Raw genomic sequence first — 13,461 nt, 5'->3', positions numbered from 1 at the left:
GATATATATATATATATATATATATAAAATGCTGAAATTATATGTTATATATATAAAATGCTAAAATTAAAATACTATTAGAAGTAATAAATTAAGGTTTCAGGGTACAAGATTAATATACAAAAATCCATTTTATTTCTTTTTTTTAAGATTTTTATTTATTGAGAGAGAGAATGGTAGAGAGAGAGCAGGAGAGGGAGGAAGGTCAGAGGGAGAAGCAGACTCCCTGCTGAGCAGGGAGCCCGATGTGGGACTCGATCCCGGGACTCCAGGATCATGACCTGAGCTGAAGGCAGTCGCCCAACCAACTGAGCCACCCAGGTGCCCTTAAAATCCATTTTATTTCTATACAACAGAAATAAGACAGAAAATGACATTAAGAAAACAATTATATTAACTACTGAAGAAAAATGAAGAAAATACTTAGAAATAAATTTAACAAAAGTGCAAAATGTATACTTTGAAAATTGCAAAACATTGTTGGAAGACGAAAGAAGGCTTAAATGAATGTAAAGATAGCCCATGTTTGTGGATTGGATGATGTGATAATGATAAGCTGGCAATACTTCTCAAATCAATCTAGAGGCCCAATTAAATTCTTTTCAAAGTTCCAGCTGACTTTTTAGAAAGGAACAAGCTGATTCTAAAATTTGTATGAAAACATAAGTGACTCAGAATAGCTAAACAACCTTTAAAAAGAAAAACAAAGTTGTAGAACTCACACTTCTTGATTTCAAAACTTACTCCAAAGCTGCAATAATCAAGACAATGCAATATTGGTATAAATGTGGGTATATTTTATATATATATATATATCTCCCAATGAATAAAATTGAGAAATAAACCCTCGTATTTATTAAGTGATATTTAGCAAGTACAACAGTGCAATTCAATGGAGGGTGGGAAAGAATAGTCTTTTTGAAAAATTGTTCTGAGATAAGTGGATATTCATTTACAAAAGAATAAATCTGGATGTGTACCAGACACAAAACACAAAAGTAAACTCAAAATAGATTATAGAACTAAATGTAAGAGCTAAAAGTATAAATATATCTTAGAAGAATGTATAGGGATGAACATTTTTTACTTTGGTTAGATGAAGATGCTTAGATGTATGACACCACAACACAAACAACACAAAAATAAGTAAATGGGACTTAAAACAAAACAAAACAAACGTGCATCAGAAGACACCATTAAGAAAGTAAAAATATAGACAAAATCAATGAAATCAAGAGCTGGTTCTTTGAAAAGATAAACAAAATGGATAAACCTTTAGCCACTCTTTAAGAAAAAAAATGAGAGCACTCAAAGTCCAAAATGGAGAAATACCACCACCACCACACAAATACAAAAATGTGAGATTATGAAATATTATATACCAACAAATTGGACAACCTAGAATAAATGGATAAAGTCCTAGAAATATACAGTCTTCCAAACTGAATCTAGAATAGAAAATTTAAACAGACCCATTACTTGTAAAGAAATTAAATCAATAATCAAAAATCTCTCAACAAAAAAAAAGTCCAGGACCAGACAGCTTCACAAGAGAATTGTACCCAATAAAGAAGAGTTAATACCTATTTTTTAAAAAGATTTTATTTCTTTATTTGACAGAGAGAGAGAACACAAGCAGGGGGAGTGGCAGGCAGAGGCAGAGAGAGAAGCAGGCTACCTGCTGAGCAGGGAGTCCAATGTGGGACTCGATCCCAGGACCCCAGGATCATGACCTGAGCCGAAGGCAGTCGTTTAACCAACTGAGCCACCCAGGGGCCCTAATACCTATTTTTGTACCCAATATTTAAAGAAGAGTTAATACCTATTTCTCAAAATAGTCCAAAAAAATAGAGGAATAAAACTTCCAAATTCATTCTATGAAGTCAGTATTGCCCTGATACCAAAACCAGAAAAACACACTACAAAAAAAGAAAACTACATAACAATAGTAACCATCAACAAAAGGCAACCTAGTAAATGGGAGAAGGTATTTGCAAATGATGTATCTGAAAAGTAGTTAATATCCAAAAAATATAAAGAATTTATGCAACTCAACATAAAAAAAAGCAATCTGATTAAAAACAGGCAGAAGACCTAAATAGACATTTTTCCAAAGAAGACATACAAATGGCCGACTGACACATTAAAAGATGCTCAACATCACTAATCATCAGGGAAATGTAAATCAAAACCACAATGAGCTATCGCTTCATACCAATCAGAATGGCTAATCCCCAAAAGACAAAATATAAGTGTTGGTGAGGATATGGTAAAAAGGGAGCCCTATGCACTGTTGATGGGAATGTAAATTGGTGCCAGTGTGGAAAGCAGTATGGAGGTTCCTCAAAAACTAAACATATAAATACCATATGACACAGTTTTTCCACTACTGGGTATTTACCCAAAGAAAACAAAAACACTAATTTGAAAAGATATATGCACCTTTATGATTATTGCAGCATTACTTATAATAGCCAAGATGTAGAAGCAACCCAAGTGTCCATTCATAGGTGACTAAAGAAGATGTGGTACACTTACGTACACACAATGGAATATAACTCAACCATAAAAAAAGAACAAAATCTTGCCATTTGTGACATCTGGATGGACATAGAGGGTGTTATGCTAAATGAAATAAGTCAGAGAAAGACAAATACTAGACGATTTCACTTACATGTGGAATCTAAAAACAAAACAACTGGACAAAGAAACAAAAAAGCAGACAAATACAGAAAATAAATTCGTGGTTGCCAGATGGGAGGAAGATGGGGGATGGGTGAAATAGATGAAAGGTGTTTAAAAGGTTCAAACTTCCATTTATAAAATAAGTCATAAAGGTGAAATATACAGCATAAAGAATATAGTCAATAATACTGTAATAACCTTGTATTGTGACAGATGGTGACTAACCCTTATCATGGTGAGCAGTGAGTAATGGACAGATTTGTCTAATGTTTTATACCTGAAACTAATAAAACATTGTATGTTAATTATATTTCAATTAAAAATGAAAATACAACCCACGGAATGGAACAAAGCATTTGCTCATTATATTTATAACAAAGATTTCTATCTGGGATATATAAAGAATGCTTACAACTTAACAGTAAAAAGACAAAAAGACCCAATTTTTTAAAACATACAAAAGATTTGAATAGACATTTCCCCCCAAAGGATATACAAATAACTAATAAATACATGAAAAGATGCTCATCATTAATCATTAAACAAATGTAAATTAAAACCACAATGAGGTACTACTTCCTGTCCATTAGGATGGCTATAATCAAAATGACACATAGCAATAAGTACTGGCAAGGATGTGGGGACTGGAACCCTCATACACAGCTGGCAGGAACGTGTGGCCGCTTTGGGAAACAGTCTGGCACTTCCTGTAATGGGTAAGCATTGAGTTACCATATTATCCATCAATTACACTAAGTACATGCCCAAGAAAAATTAAAATCTATGCCCACAGAAAAATTTGTAAACATAGCAGCATTAATCATAACAGCCCAGATGTTCATTAATCAATGAATGGATATACAGTTGATGTGTGCTACATCCATACAATGGAATAGTGTTAGTTAATAAAAAGGAATGAAGTACCGATCATGCTACAACAGTGATGAATCTTGAAAACATTACACTAAATGAAAGAAGCCAGTCACAAGGACCACGTAATGTGTGAGTCTATTTACAGGAAATGTCCAGAACAGGCAAATATATAGAGACAGAAAATAGATTAGTGTTCACCTAAGGCTGGGGGGATGGAGGGATGGGCAGTGACAGCTGAGGGGTCTGGGGTTTCTTTCTGTGGGGGAATGAAAGTGTTCCAAAATTGATTATGCTGATAGTTGCAAGACTCTGTTAATATACTAAAAGCCATTGACCTGTACATTTTAAGTGTGTGGATTTATGGTATGTAAATTATATCTCAATAAATCTGGTAAAAAAAAATGAAGACTTAACTTCATACTATATCAAAGAGTCCAGAGAAAAGAATGCTCACTATACAATAAATAAAATATATTTGGGGGATCATAGATCATCCTCAAAATATAGAATGGGATCTGAACCACTGTAGTAATAATGAATGCAAATCCAGAACCAGAAATACCATGGTTTTACTAAATTAGTATTTTACAGAAATTGTTGTTAATGTCAAGTATTAAACAAGCTAATTCTTTTTAAGACATTCATTTTTTAGCATTTTTCTCTGAGATTCATGAAAATTTTCCATCTCATGACACTTAACATGTTCCCCAGTGCACACACACACATGCGACACCCTCATATTCTCTATAAGGAATAAACAATTACTGATTATTTGTGCTTTCTGGGTGGGACAGAGAACTAATTTAAATAATCTTTGCCAATTTCCTTAAAAGTTAATGGGACTGAATTATTTAACTGCTCACAACACCTGGTGCAGTTTTTTTTGGCACTAACAGGTTTAACACATGTTCAAATTTAAAGGTATTTTCTACACAACAGGCAAGCAAACTACATAATCACAAACTCTCAGTCACCATTGTGAAGTTATGTGAAGTGACAACCAGTGTTTCCAGGTTCCTACTTTGTAAATTCAGCCTAAATGTGTCATACTAAATGTGACTGACCAGGTATACGTTATCTACATAGTGTTCTTTATGTTATAACTTGTATCACATGAAATCTGTTAATACAAGACATTAATAATGAGAGAGAGAGAGAGAGAAAATCCATCTTCCTTACCATTTTCTACTAATTACAGCAGTTCCCAAACTTATCTGTATGTTAGAATGGGTGGAAGATTTTTTTTTTTTTTTTTTAATTCCAAAGCTCAGACCATCCCCAAACCAACTGAATCACAATCTCTGTGGTTAGGCCACAGGCATCAGTAGCTTATGAAGCTCACCAGAATATTCCAAAGTACAGACAAGTTTGGGAATTACTGCTCTAGTACAAGTGCAAACAGGCAAGGAATGATGATTTTCCATATTTCAAAAATGTTCATTTTTTTAATGCTTTACTATGCTTTGTATTCTATAGTATTAATTATATTTCTGGTGATTTATAGCTAATGAAAATTTTATTCTAAAAGGTCATTACAATTATTTAAAATTTAGGATGTATTTTCCATTTTTAATTTACTTATAACGGTGTCACTGACCTGTTCAATATCACATTTTTTTTTTTTTTTTTTTTTTTTACCCTCTTTGAGTTCTCAGAGATTGAGGTGGTCTTATGCAAGTTGCAGCTGGGTATCTTCTCCAGCAGCTGTGGTAGTATAGGCTCTTAGGGCAGGAAAATAGGAGTGGTGATGGGGGCAGGGATCAAGACCCAGGCACGAGATCCTCACAGAAGTGTCTTGGAAAAAGGTTCTGTTGCCATAGAAGCCCATTATATAGGGAGGCCATTTGCAACTTGGGTATATATAAATCAGGGCCTGTAATTTTACTTGTACGATGGTTTCTTATCAAATAATCTAAAATTAGAAATTCAGTGTGAATAAGTTTACCCCATTTTATCCTGTATCACTGTTTACATCACTAAAATATTTATACACTAGCTCTTTATTTTATTTTGCATTCTTCTGATGACTAATGATATAGACCCTCTCTCATGTGATCGTTTGTCATTTGTATACCCTCTCTGAAGGAGTTTTTTTAATTCCTTTGCCCCCTTCTTAATTGAATTATTTTCTTAGGGAGTTGCAAGAGTTCTTTCTAAATAAGAGTCCTTTTTCATGTGTACATTGTAAGTTTTTCCCTTAATCTATGCCTTGACTAATATTATTAAAATCAGAAGTATTAAATTTTGAGTACAATTTACTGAAACATTTTTATGGTCTGTGCTTTTCTTTTTGTCCTAAGAAATCTTTGCCCACCCCAAGGTTACAAAGACTAATGCTGTTTTCTTTTAGAAGTTTTCTCTTTTTAGGTTTTATGTTTAGTTTTCTAATCTATTTTAATTTTTGTTTATGGTTTGATGTCAAAGTTGAGATTTATTTGTTGCATATTGATGTCCAGTTGTTACAGTACCTTTTGTTGAAAAGATTATGCTTTTCTCATGAAATTATGTTGGCATCTTTGAAACTGTATGTATGGATCTATATCTGAAATCTGTTTCACTGATCTAGATGTCTATTTCATTGATCAACATGTCTATTTTTGGACCATACTGTCTTGATAACTGCACTTTATATTTAAATCCTGAACCAGGTAGTATAACTTCTCTGAAAAAAATTTGGCTATTCCATGTCCTTTGAATTTCAATATAAATTATTAAAAATCAGCTTTTCAAATTCTAATTAAAAATACTGGGATTTGGATTGCAATTGCATTTAATCTATAGTTTAACATCAGGAGAATTGGAAAATTGACATTTCTAACATTATTGAGTCTTCCAGTTCATAAATATAGTATATCTCTCCAATGATTTAAGTTGTCTTTCATTTCTCTCAGGAATGTTTTGGAGTTTTTAATGTACAGTCTTGGCACATCTTTTGTTAAACTTATCCATCAGTATTCAAGTTTTGAATGCTACTATAAATGGCATTTTTAGATCTTATTTTCCAATTTTTCAATGTTACTATATAGAAATACCTTTTATTTCTTACAATAACTTGCATCCTGTGTCCTTGCTAAATTCACTATTTGTTCTAGTAGCTATTTTTTTTTGCTTTATTGGGATTTTCTATATATAAAACCATGTTGTCTGTGAATAAAGAGAGGTTTACTTCCTTTCCTTTCATTTATTTTTCTTGCACTGATGCAGAATCTACAACCTCCAGAACAATGTCAAATCAAAGTAGTGAGTGTGGACATGTTTGCTTTTTTCCTCTTAGGAGAAAAAAAAAATTTTTTACCATTAATCATGATGTTAGCTTTTTCATAAATGTCTTTTTCCTCTCTTCTGGGACTCCAACTACACATCTGTTGACACTTTTGATATTTTCCCACCTCTCTGTTCATTTATACCATCTTTGTTTTCTCTTTTGGTTCATTTTTAGTTTCTTTTGCCATGTCTTTAAGTTCACTGATCTTTTATTTAACAGTCTCTCTGAAGGTAATATCAAACCAGTGACATTTTCCTTCCATATGTTAATACTCTTCATCTCTAGAAATTCTAATTAGTTCTTCTTTACCTCTTTCCTTTCTCTTTTTTTTTCAAATGCCTGAGTGTAATTGTGATACTTATAATAGCTATCTTAGAGATTTTTCTGCTAATTCCAACATGTCTGTTATTTCTGTGTTGGTTCTATTACCAATTTTCCCCTGCTATGGGTCAAAATTTTGCTTCTTCATATATCATAATTTTATAATGGAGACTGGGCATTGTGAATTTTATGCTGCTGAATGTTTTTTTGTGGTATACATTTAAATATTGACTTTGTTTTGGCCAGCAGTTACATTCCCTATGAACAGTTTGATCCTTCTAAGATCTGTTTTTCTTGAGTCTTGTAGAGTATCTTTTACTATAGAAGTAATTTAGTTCCTCTACAAAGGTTCTCTCTTCTTGGGTGTCTACTGAATGCTTCATATATTAATGATGTCTCTTTATTTTGGCCCATGGAAATTTGAGTAAACCCTAGCTTTATATTAGATCTGGCAATTTTCAACTTGCAGTTCTGTGGTAATTTGGTTTTCCACAGTAATTGCTTGTTGGTGACCTTGTGAAATTTCTCAGTACACGTATGCAGATTGGCATTCAGCCACTTATGAAGATCCCATGTGACTTTCTGGAGCTCATTCTCAGCATTGTTCTCTCATTTCCAGTGTTCACTTCTGCAAATTCCAGCCATCTTGGCCTGTCTAAAGTCCAATCTCTTTCTCATCACCAGAAATTGCCTCCAAGTATGAAGCAAGGGCAGTGGTAGGTCTCACCTAATTGTTTACCCTTCTCTCAGGGATCACAACCCTGTGCTTTTTAGCCAGTGTCTGAAAAAAATATTTCATATGTTTTGTTCAACTTTCTAATTGATTATAGCAAGAGGAAAATTACTGTTGCTTCTTCATAGGTAAAAGAAAAAGTCCTGATCTTTCTAATTTTTTTTCTTTTGTCACTAGTCTGTCATGTACTGAGAAAGGTAAGGTAAAGTCTACTACTACTAACATATTTGTTTCCCTTTTAATTTCTCATAATTTATAGTTTAGAAATGTATGTTATTTGTTGCACCAGTATTTCTAGTTGTTTCATATTCATTGCAACCTGTACCATTTGGCATTACAAAGTTCTCTTCTTTGTCTGGCTTCGTTCTTTTCAGCCTCAATTTCTTAATATTAATATCATTTTTGTGCTTTGAATTTGTATTTTTCATGCCTGTAATTTACTTTTCAAACTTTATGAATTACTTTTTTTAGGTCTGTTGCTTGTATACAGCATAGAATTGGGTTTTGTTTTTGAGACACAATTGGAGAGTCATTTTTTAAAAAATGGGTTTTTGTTTGCAATATCTCATTTGACTTTGCATTTCCTGTTTTAATATACTTTTCTAATCTTTATGTGCCTGGCTTTCTTTGTGGGTTTTTTGTGTGTTGTCTTGTGGTATCCAGGAAGGTTTGAATTTTTTTCCTTATGCTTATTTTTATTATAAGTTTATATAGACAGTGCTGTTTCTTTGGACAAATCCATTGGTTTCCAAGTATGATAAAATTATGTTTCCCATCTTTCCATCTCCCTTCCCTCTAGCAACCCATTATCTTGAACATGGCATACTTGTATACTTTATATAAACTTATAATTCCATTACTTGTTAGCTTTGAATATTTTTTAGACTCCCAATTATAGATGAGAAAATCTGCAAACTTACTCTACTTCCCATCTAAATAACCTGTATCCCTGGATCTTATAAAAATTGCATCATTCCCACAGTGTCTGGCATTGAATAATTATAATCAGATTGATCGTTTTAGCACCGTATTTTTTGTTTTTGCTTTATTTTAATTCTATAGTTAAATATATAAAATGCTCACAATAAGTCTTTTTGCTCTGACTTCTCCAATCATTTCTTTGTTGGCTAGTTGTAATAGTTTTTTTTTTTAATCCCTTGGTGAGTATACTTTATCTAATAAGTTTTGGTGCTCTTCTTTTAATTTGCTTTCAAACAATTTTTTTTCAGTTTAAAGATTTTATTTATTTATTTATTTATAGCATGGATGGGGGAGGGGCAGGGGGAGAGGGAGAGAGAGAATCTCAGGCAGACTCTGTGCTGAGTGCAAAGCCCAATGTGGGGCTCCATCTCACGACCCTGAGATCATAACCTGAGCTGAAATCAACAGTGGGATGCTAAACTGACTGGGCCACCCAGGAGCCCCTGATTTCAAACCAATTTCAAACACATACATTAGGCAAATTTATAGTGTAGTGAACAGTAACCACACAAATCACATAGAATAGAATACCCTGCCTTTTTTCCTATAGTCTCTTTTTATGGATGCTGTGCCTACTTTTATATTATTCCTCAAGAAATTAGATTTTTATTTCCCAGCTACTGGAGGAAGGTTCTTTCAAGGAGAGTATTTTTGCTGATATTTCTGAGGTCTGCTACCATCAGCCAGCTTGGTATTTGCTTTGCCCTGGTGCTTTTATCATCACCAAGCATAGTTTCTGCTCACCTTAGCTGCTTGGAAGCCCTCATTAGCTTTCTGAGACTGTGGATTTTTTGTCTCATAGTTTCCCTGACACAGATTCTGTGGAGGTTTTCTCTGTTTGCATCATTGATTTTGCACAATATCCGGAAGGAAAAGAATTTGTTTCACATCACCATGTGTAAACTGGAAGTTTCCCTTTTGTCCCAACAAAGCTTATAATTTCTCTCTTCCCTTTGAGAATATGCATCTGGACAACATAACTCACTACTATGGGCTTTCTATGCAGTTTTCTCCCTGTTTCTAGTCAATTGCAAGATTGTTCTCATCTATACTATCACTCTGTTCCCATTAAAACTCAGCAAGTTAAGTCTGTACACAATTCAGGCTCTTGATTGTCACTTCCCTAGCTGGTCTAACCTGGCCCACATATTTACCTATAGTTTCTGGCAATGAGATGCCTTAATATTCCACTGCAGATAAGTTTAAGAAAGAGTATGAGCTTTGTGTATTTTAGTGGGCTCTAAATCAAGAGAAAATGGAATATGTGAGCTTCTGAATTGGTATTAGGATCAGGAATTTGCACCCCCACATTTCCATATCAACCAGGACCAGAAGCACAAGTATATATTTGAGAATTTTAAAAAGTGAAAATAAGTGAAAAAATCATCCTAATCTTGAGATAGTTTTCACCCTTTATACAGAATGAAATTCATAAGTTATAGCAGACTTAGCAATAATAGAATATGAAATTCCATTGTAAATTTAAATTATCTGTTAGGTTGATTATTTTAGTAATCCTGGAAAAGAAAAAGAGTGAAAAGTGTGATTTTAAAATGCTTAGAATCCTAACCTTGTTTCCTAGCATCACTCACGAGATTGTTTGGGCTTTCAATTTGCCAGATGGTTTATATGCATGTAAAACTAGGTTTCATAATCACATTCATGTACTCCTTGTAATTTATTTACTCATTTTTTGCTCAGTATGTCTTTGGAGAGAGTAAGAAATAGAAAAATGTCACAATTGTGACAGGCAAAGCAAGCATTGTTGTCACTTTAGAAATATGACCAATTATTGAGAAACATTTTTGGTGGCCAGTATGGGTTCCTTTGATAAAAATAAATTCAAATCTATGTTTCAGACTCTATAAAGACAAAAAAATGACTTTTTCCATTTTTCAGATATGGTCTTACAAGGGGGTCACACTACAGACTATTTGTTTCTTGGAAATTTTATTTATACGGTAAGATCACCCATATGATTCAATCACTTTTTCTAGTTTTTAATTGAAAAATTCAAGCATTATAAGAATTTCATAAATTTTAATTCTGCCTCATGCTCCAATACCTTTTCCAAGAAGGAACTATTACAGTGGTTGTATATGCATGTGTGTATATGTGTGGGAGTATATGTATAATTTCTAGAAATATGAAATACATTTAACAAATGTATATGTCCTCCCTTTTTTGTACAGGTAGGGAGGTGCCTTCTATATCTTGTTTTTTCACTATACAATATGCCTTGGTGATGGCTTCAAGCCAGCCCATAAATATCTATTTCATTCTTTCAGGTCTGCTTATATGACTAACTCACCACTATTTATTTAGCCAGTCTCCTATTAGTGGACCTTGAGATTGTTTGGGGTCCTTTGCCATTGCCAACAATGCTGCAAAGATTATCCTTTATGCCCATGAGTAAGTATATCTGTAGGATAAATTTCTAGAAGTGTAATTGCTGGATCAGAGAGTATTGTGAATTTTGAAAATCATTACTAAATTATCCCCTAGAGAGGTTCTTCTTATAACAACTAGTTATAAGAATATCAGTTTCCCTAAGCCCCTATGGGTGTAGTCTTATCACACTTTTTGATCTAGTAGGTAAAATGGTATTCTATCACAGTTTTTGCCTTGAAGAAAAGCATATTTTCATGAAAAACCACTTTCATTTCTTCTTTTGTGAAGGCTTATTGAATTACTTTAGCAGTCCTATTATTTTGTTGGTCTTTTTATTATTATTAGTAGATATTTATACGTTAAGGATGTTAATTTTTTTCCTCACATTTGTTACAAAAATATATTCTGTTTTACATTTTCACTTTTCATGGCATTTTTGTCACACATATATTCTTCCGATTAGTTTTCTGTAGTTAAATTTATTGATATTTTGCTTTATGGCTTCTGAGTTTTGTGTCTGCCACTAATTTTTTAACTCATAATTCCTAAAATTATAGATGTGTATTTAACTGTATGTTATCCCTTTTGTATGCAAGTAGAAACATATTCCTCTGCATGTTATTCCTTTTCATTTAACAACATATGTTGGAACAAGAAAACTACAAACCATTTTTCCTCATGTTTTCTTCTATGTAAGAAGCAATTTATTGGCATATTGCCTCTTTTCACTTTAGCTGGTTGTCTTTATTATTTCATGTCATTGGGTGTGGCTTTTAACTCTATATTATATAGTCCTAAACATCAAATGTGGTTAGATAGTAGTGTCTTATTTATTTGGACATACTCATACAGCAAATTTCTTTCTTTTCGGACCTCCTCACATACAGACATGCATGCATATATACAAATGTACAAGATAGTCAAGATGCCAGAGTAAATTGATCTCATGGAATCTCTATCTCCCAAGGCAAAAAAAAAAGTATAGATAGTAAAACCACCACCAACAAATTACAGCAAAATAAATTTAGCGTAGCAATTAAAGAAGGAAAGGGGACTAGACCAATGCTAAATATGAGATGCCAAAGGAGAGATGGTAGAGTTGGCAGGGTCAGCATGGTGAGGTCATTAACTCAGCCTTCATGATACACTGTTCCCAGTGCCAGTGGGTTTGAGGAAGTACTAGGCCCAAAGATAGTGCCTGGAGGAATACAGTAAACCTCCAGGGAGGTAGAGTCCACCCTAATGCTTTCAGAGAATTAAAGAAGGCCAATGGAACTAGAGCACAGTGTGAACGTGTGTTGGGCAAGGGAGGTTCAGGATAATGGCGAAGATGAACTTGGAGCAGTAGGTAGAGGCCAGTGCTTGGGCACCTTTAAGGTTTTGGAATAGTTTAGATGAGATGATGGAGGCTAGCTGGGATGCTGAATCTAGAGCTAGGGAGTGGACATAAAGTCTGCTTCAAAAGTAGGACTTTAAACACTCAGTGTATGTCACACATCTGTTGCACAGGAACCCACACTGTGACAAAATCATACTTAATGAAACACTTAGAGCTTTTTTTTTTTTTTTGAGATTAAGAAAGTTGCTCAGTATTACCGCCTCTCTCCAACACTGTGGAGGAGTTACTAACCAACACAATAAGAAGATGAGAAAAGGAGCACAAGTCTTAGCAAGGGGAAAAATTGGTTTTAAATCAGAGGTGATACAAGTGTACACAAAAAATACAAAAAATTCTACAAATAAAATATCACAATTAATAAAAGAGGTTGGCAATTTGCTGGATATTGGCCAATGTTTTAAAAAACCAATTATATTTCAACATACCAGCAGCAAATATTTAGAAAATAAAAAAATTTATATACTATTTTACCATAGTATCCAACAAAGGAAAAACATAAACAAATTTAACAAATGATGTCCAAGACCTCTGAGGAAAATTAGAAGACTTTATTGGAGACATTAAGAACATCTAAATGGAGAAATATACCATGCTCATTAGTTGGAATACTCAATACTATGAGGAAGTCAGCTCTCCTCAAATTGATTTATAGATTCATTATAATCCCAGTCAAAAGCCCCAAGTGCCTGACGGGCTATTTCTAAAATATGTATATATGAAATGCAAAAGGCCAAGAATAGCCAAAATGTTCTTTATGATGATTTCAATCTACCCTGTTCAACTGTGCTTTTTATCAATAGCACTTGGATTTCT

At 33.5% G+C, this 13,461-nt stretch overlaps 1 protein-coding gene across 1 annotated transcript in view; it reads left to right on the top strand.

The window, feature by feature from the left end:
- LOC114211960 (phospholipid-transporting ATPase IB-like) overlaps nt 1-13,461 on the top strand; it is a 229,618-nt gene that overhangs the window by 136,666 nt on the left and 79,491 nt on the right. Inside the window, exon 30 of the mRNA XM_088021973.1 lies at nt 10,758-10,819. Coding sequence (XP_087878099.1) covers nt 10,758-10,819 — 62 coding nt within the window. The remainder of the gene's footprint in view (nt 1-10,757; nt 10,820-13,461) is intronic.

Source organism: Eumetopias jubatus, unplaced genomic scaffold (genome assembly GCF_037043125.1).
Source record: "Eumetopias jubatus isolate StellerSeaLion01/CBP00866 unplaced genomic scaffold, mEumJub1_p1.0 scaffold_3, whole genome shotgun sequence".
In the NCBI taxonomy this organism is placed as follows: domain Eukaryota; kingdom Metazoa; phylum Chordata; class Mammalia; order Carnivora; family Otariidae; genus Eumetopias; species Eumetopias jubatus.
The sequence above is the reverse complement of the archived record's forward strand: the minus strand, read 5'-3'. Positions and strand labels throughout refer to the sequence as shown.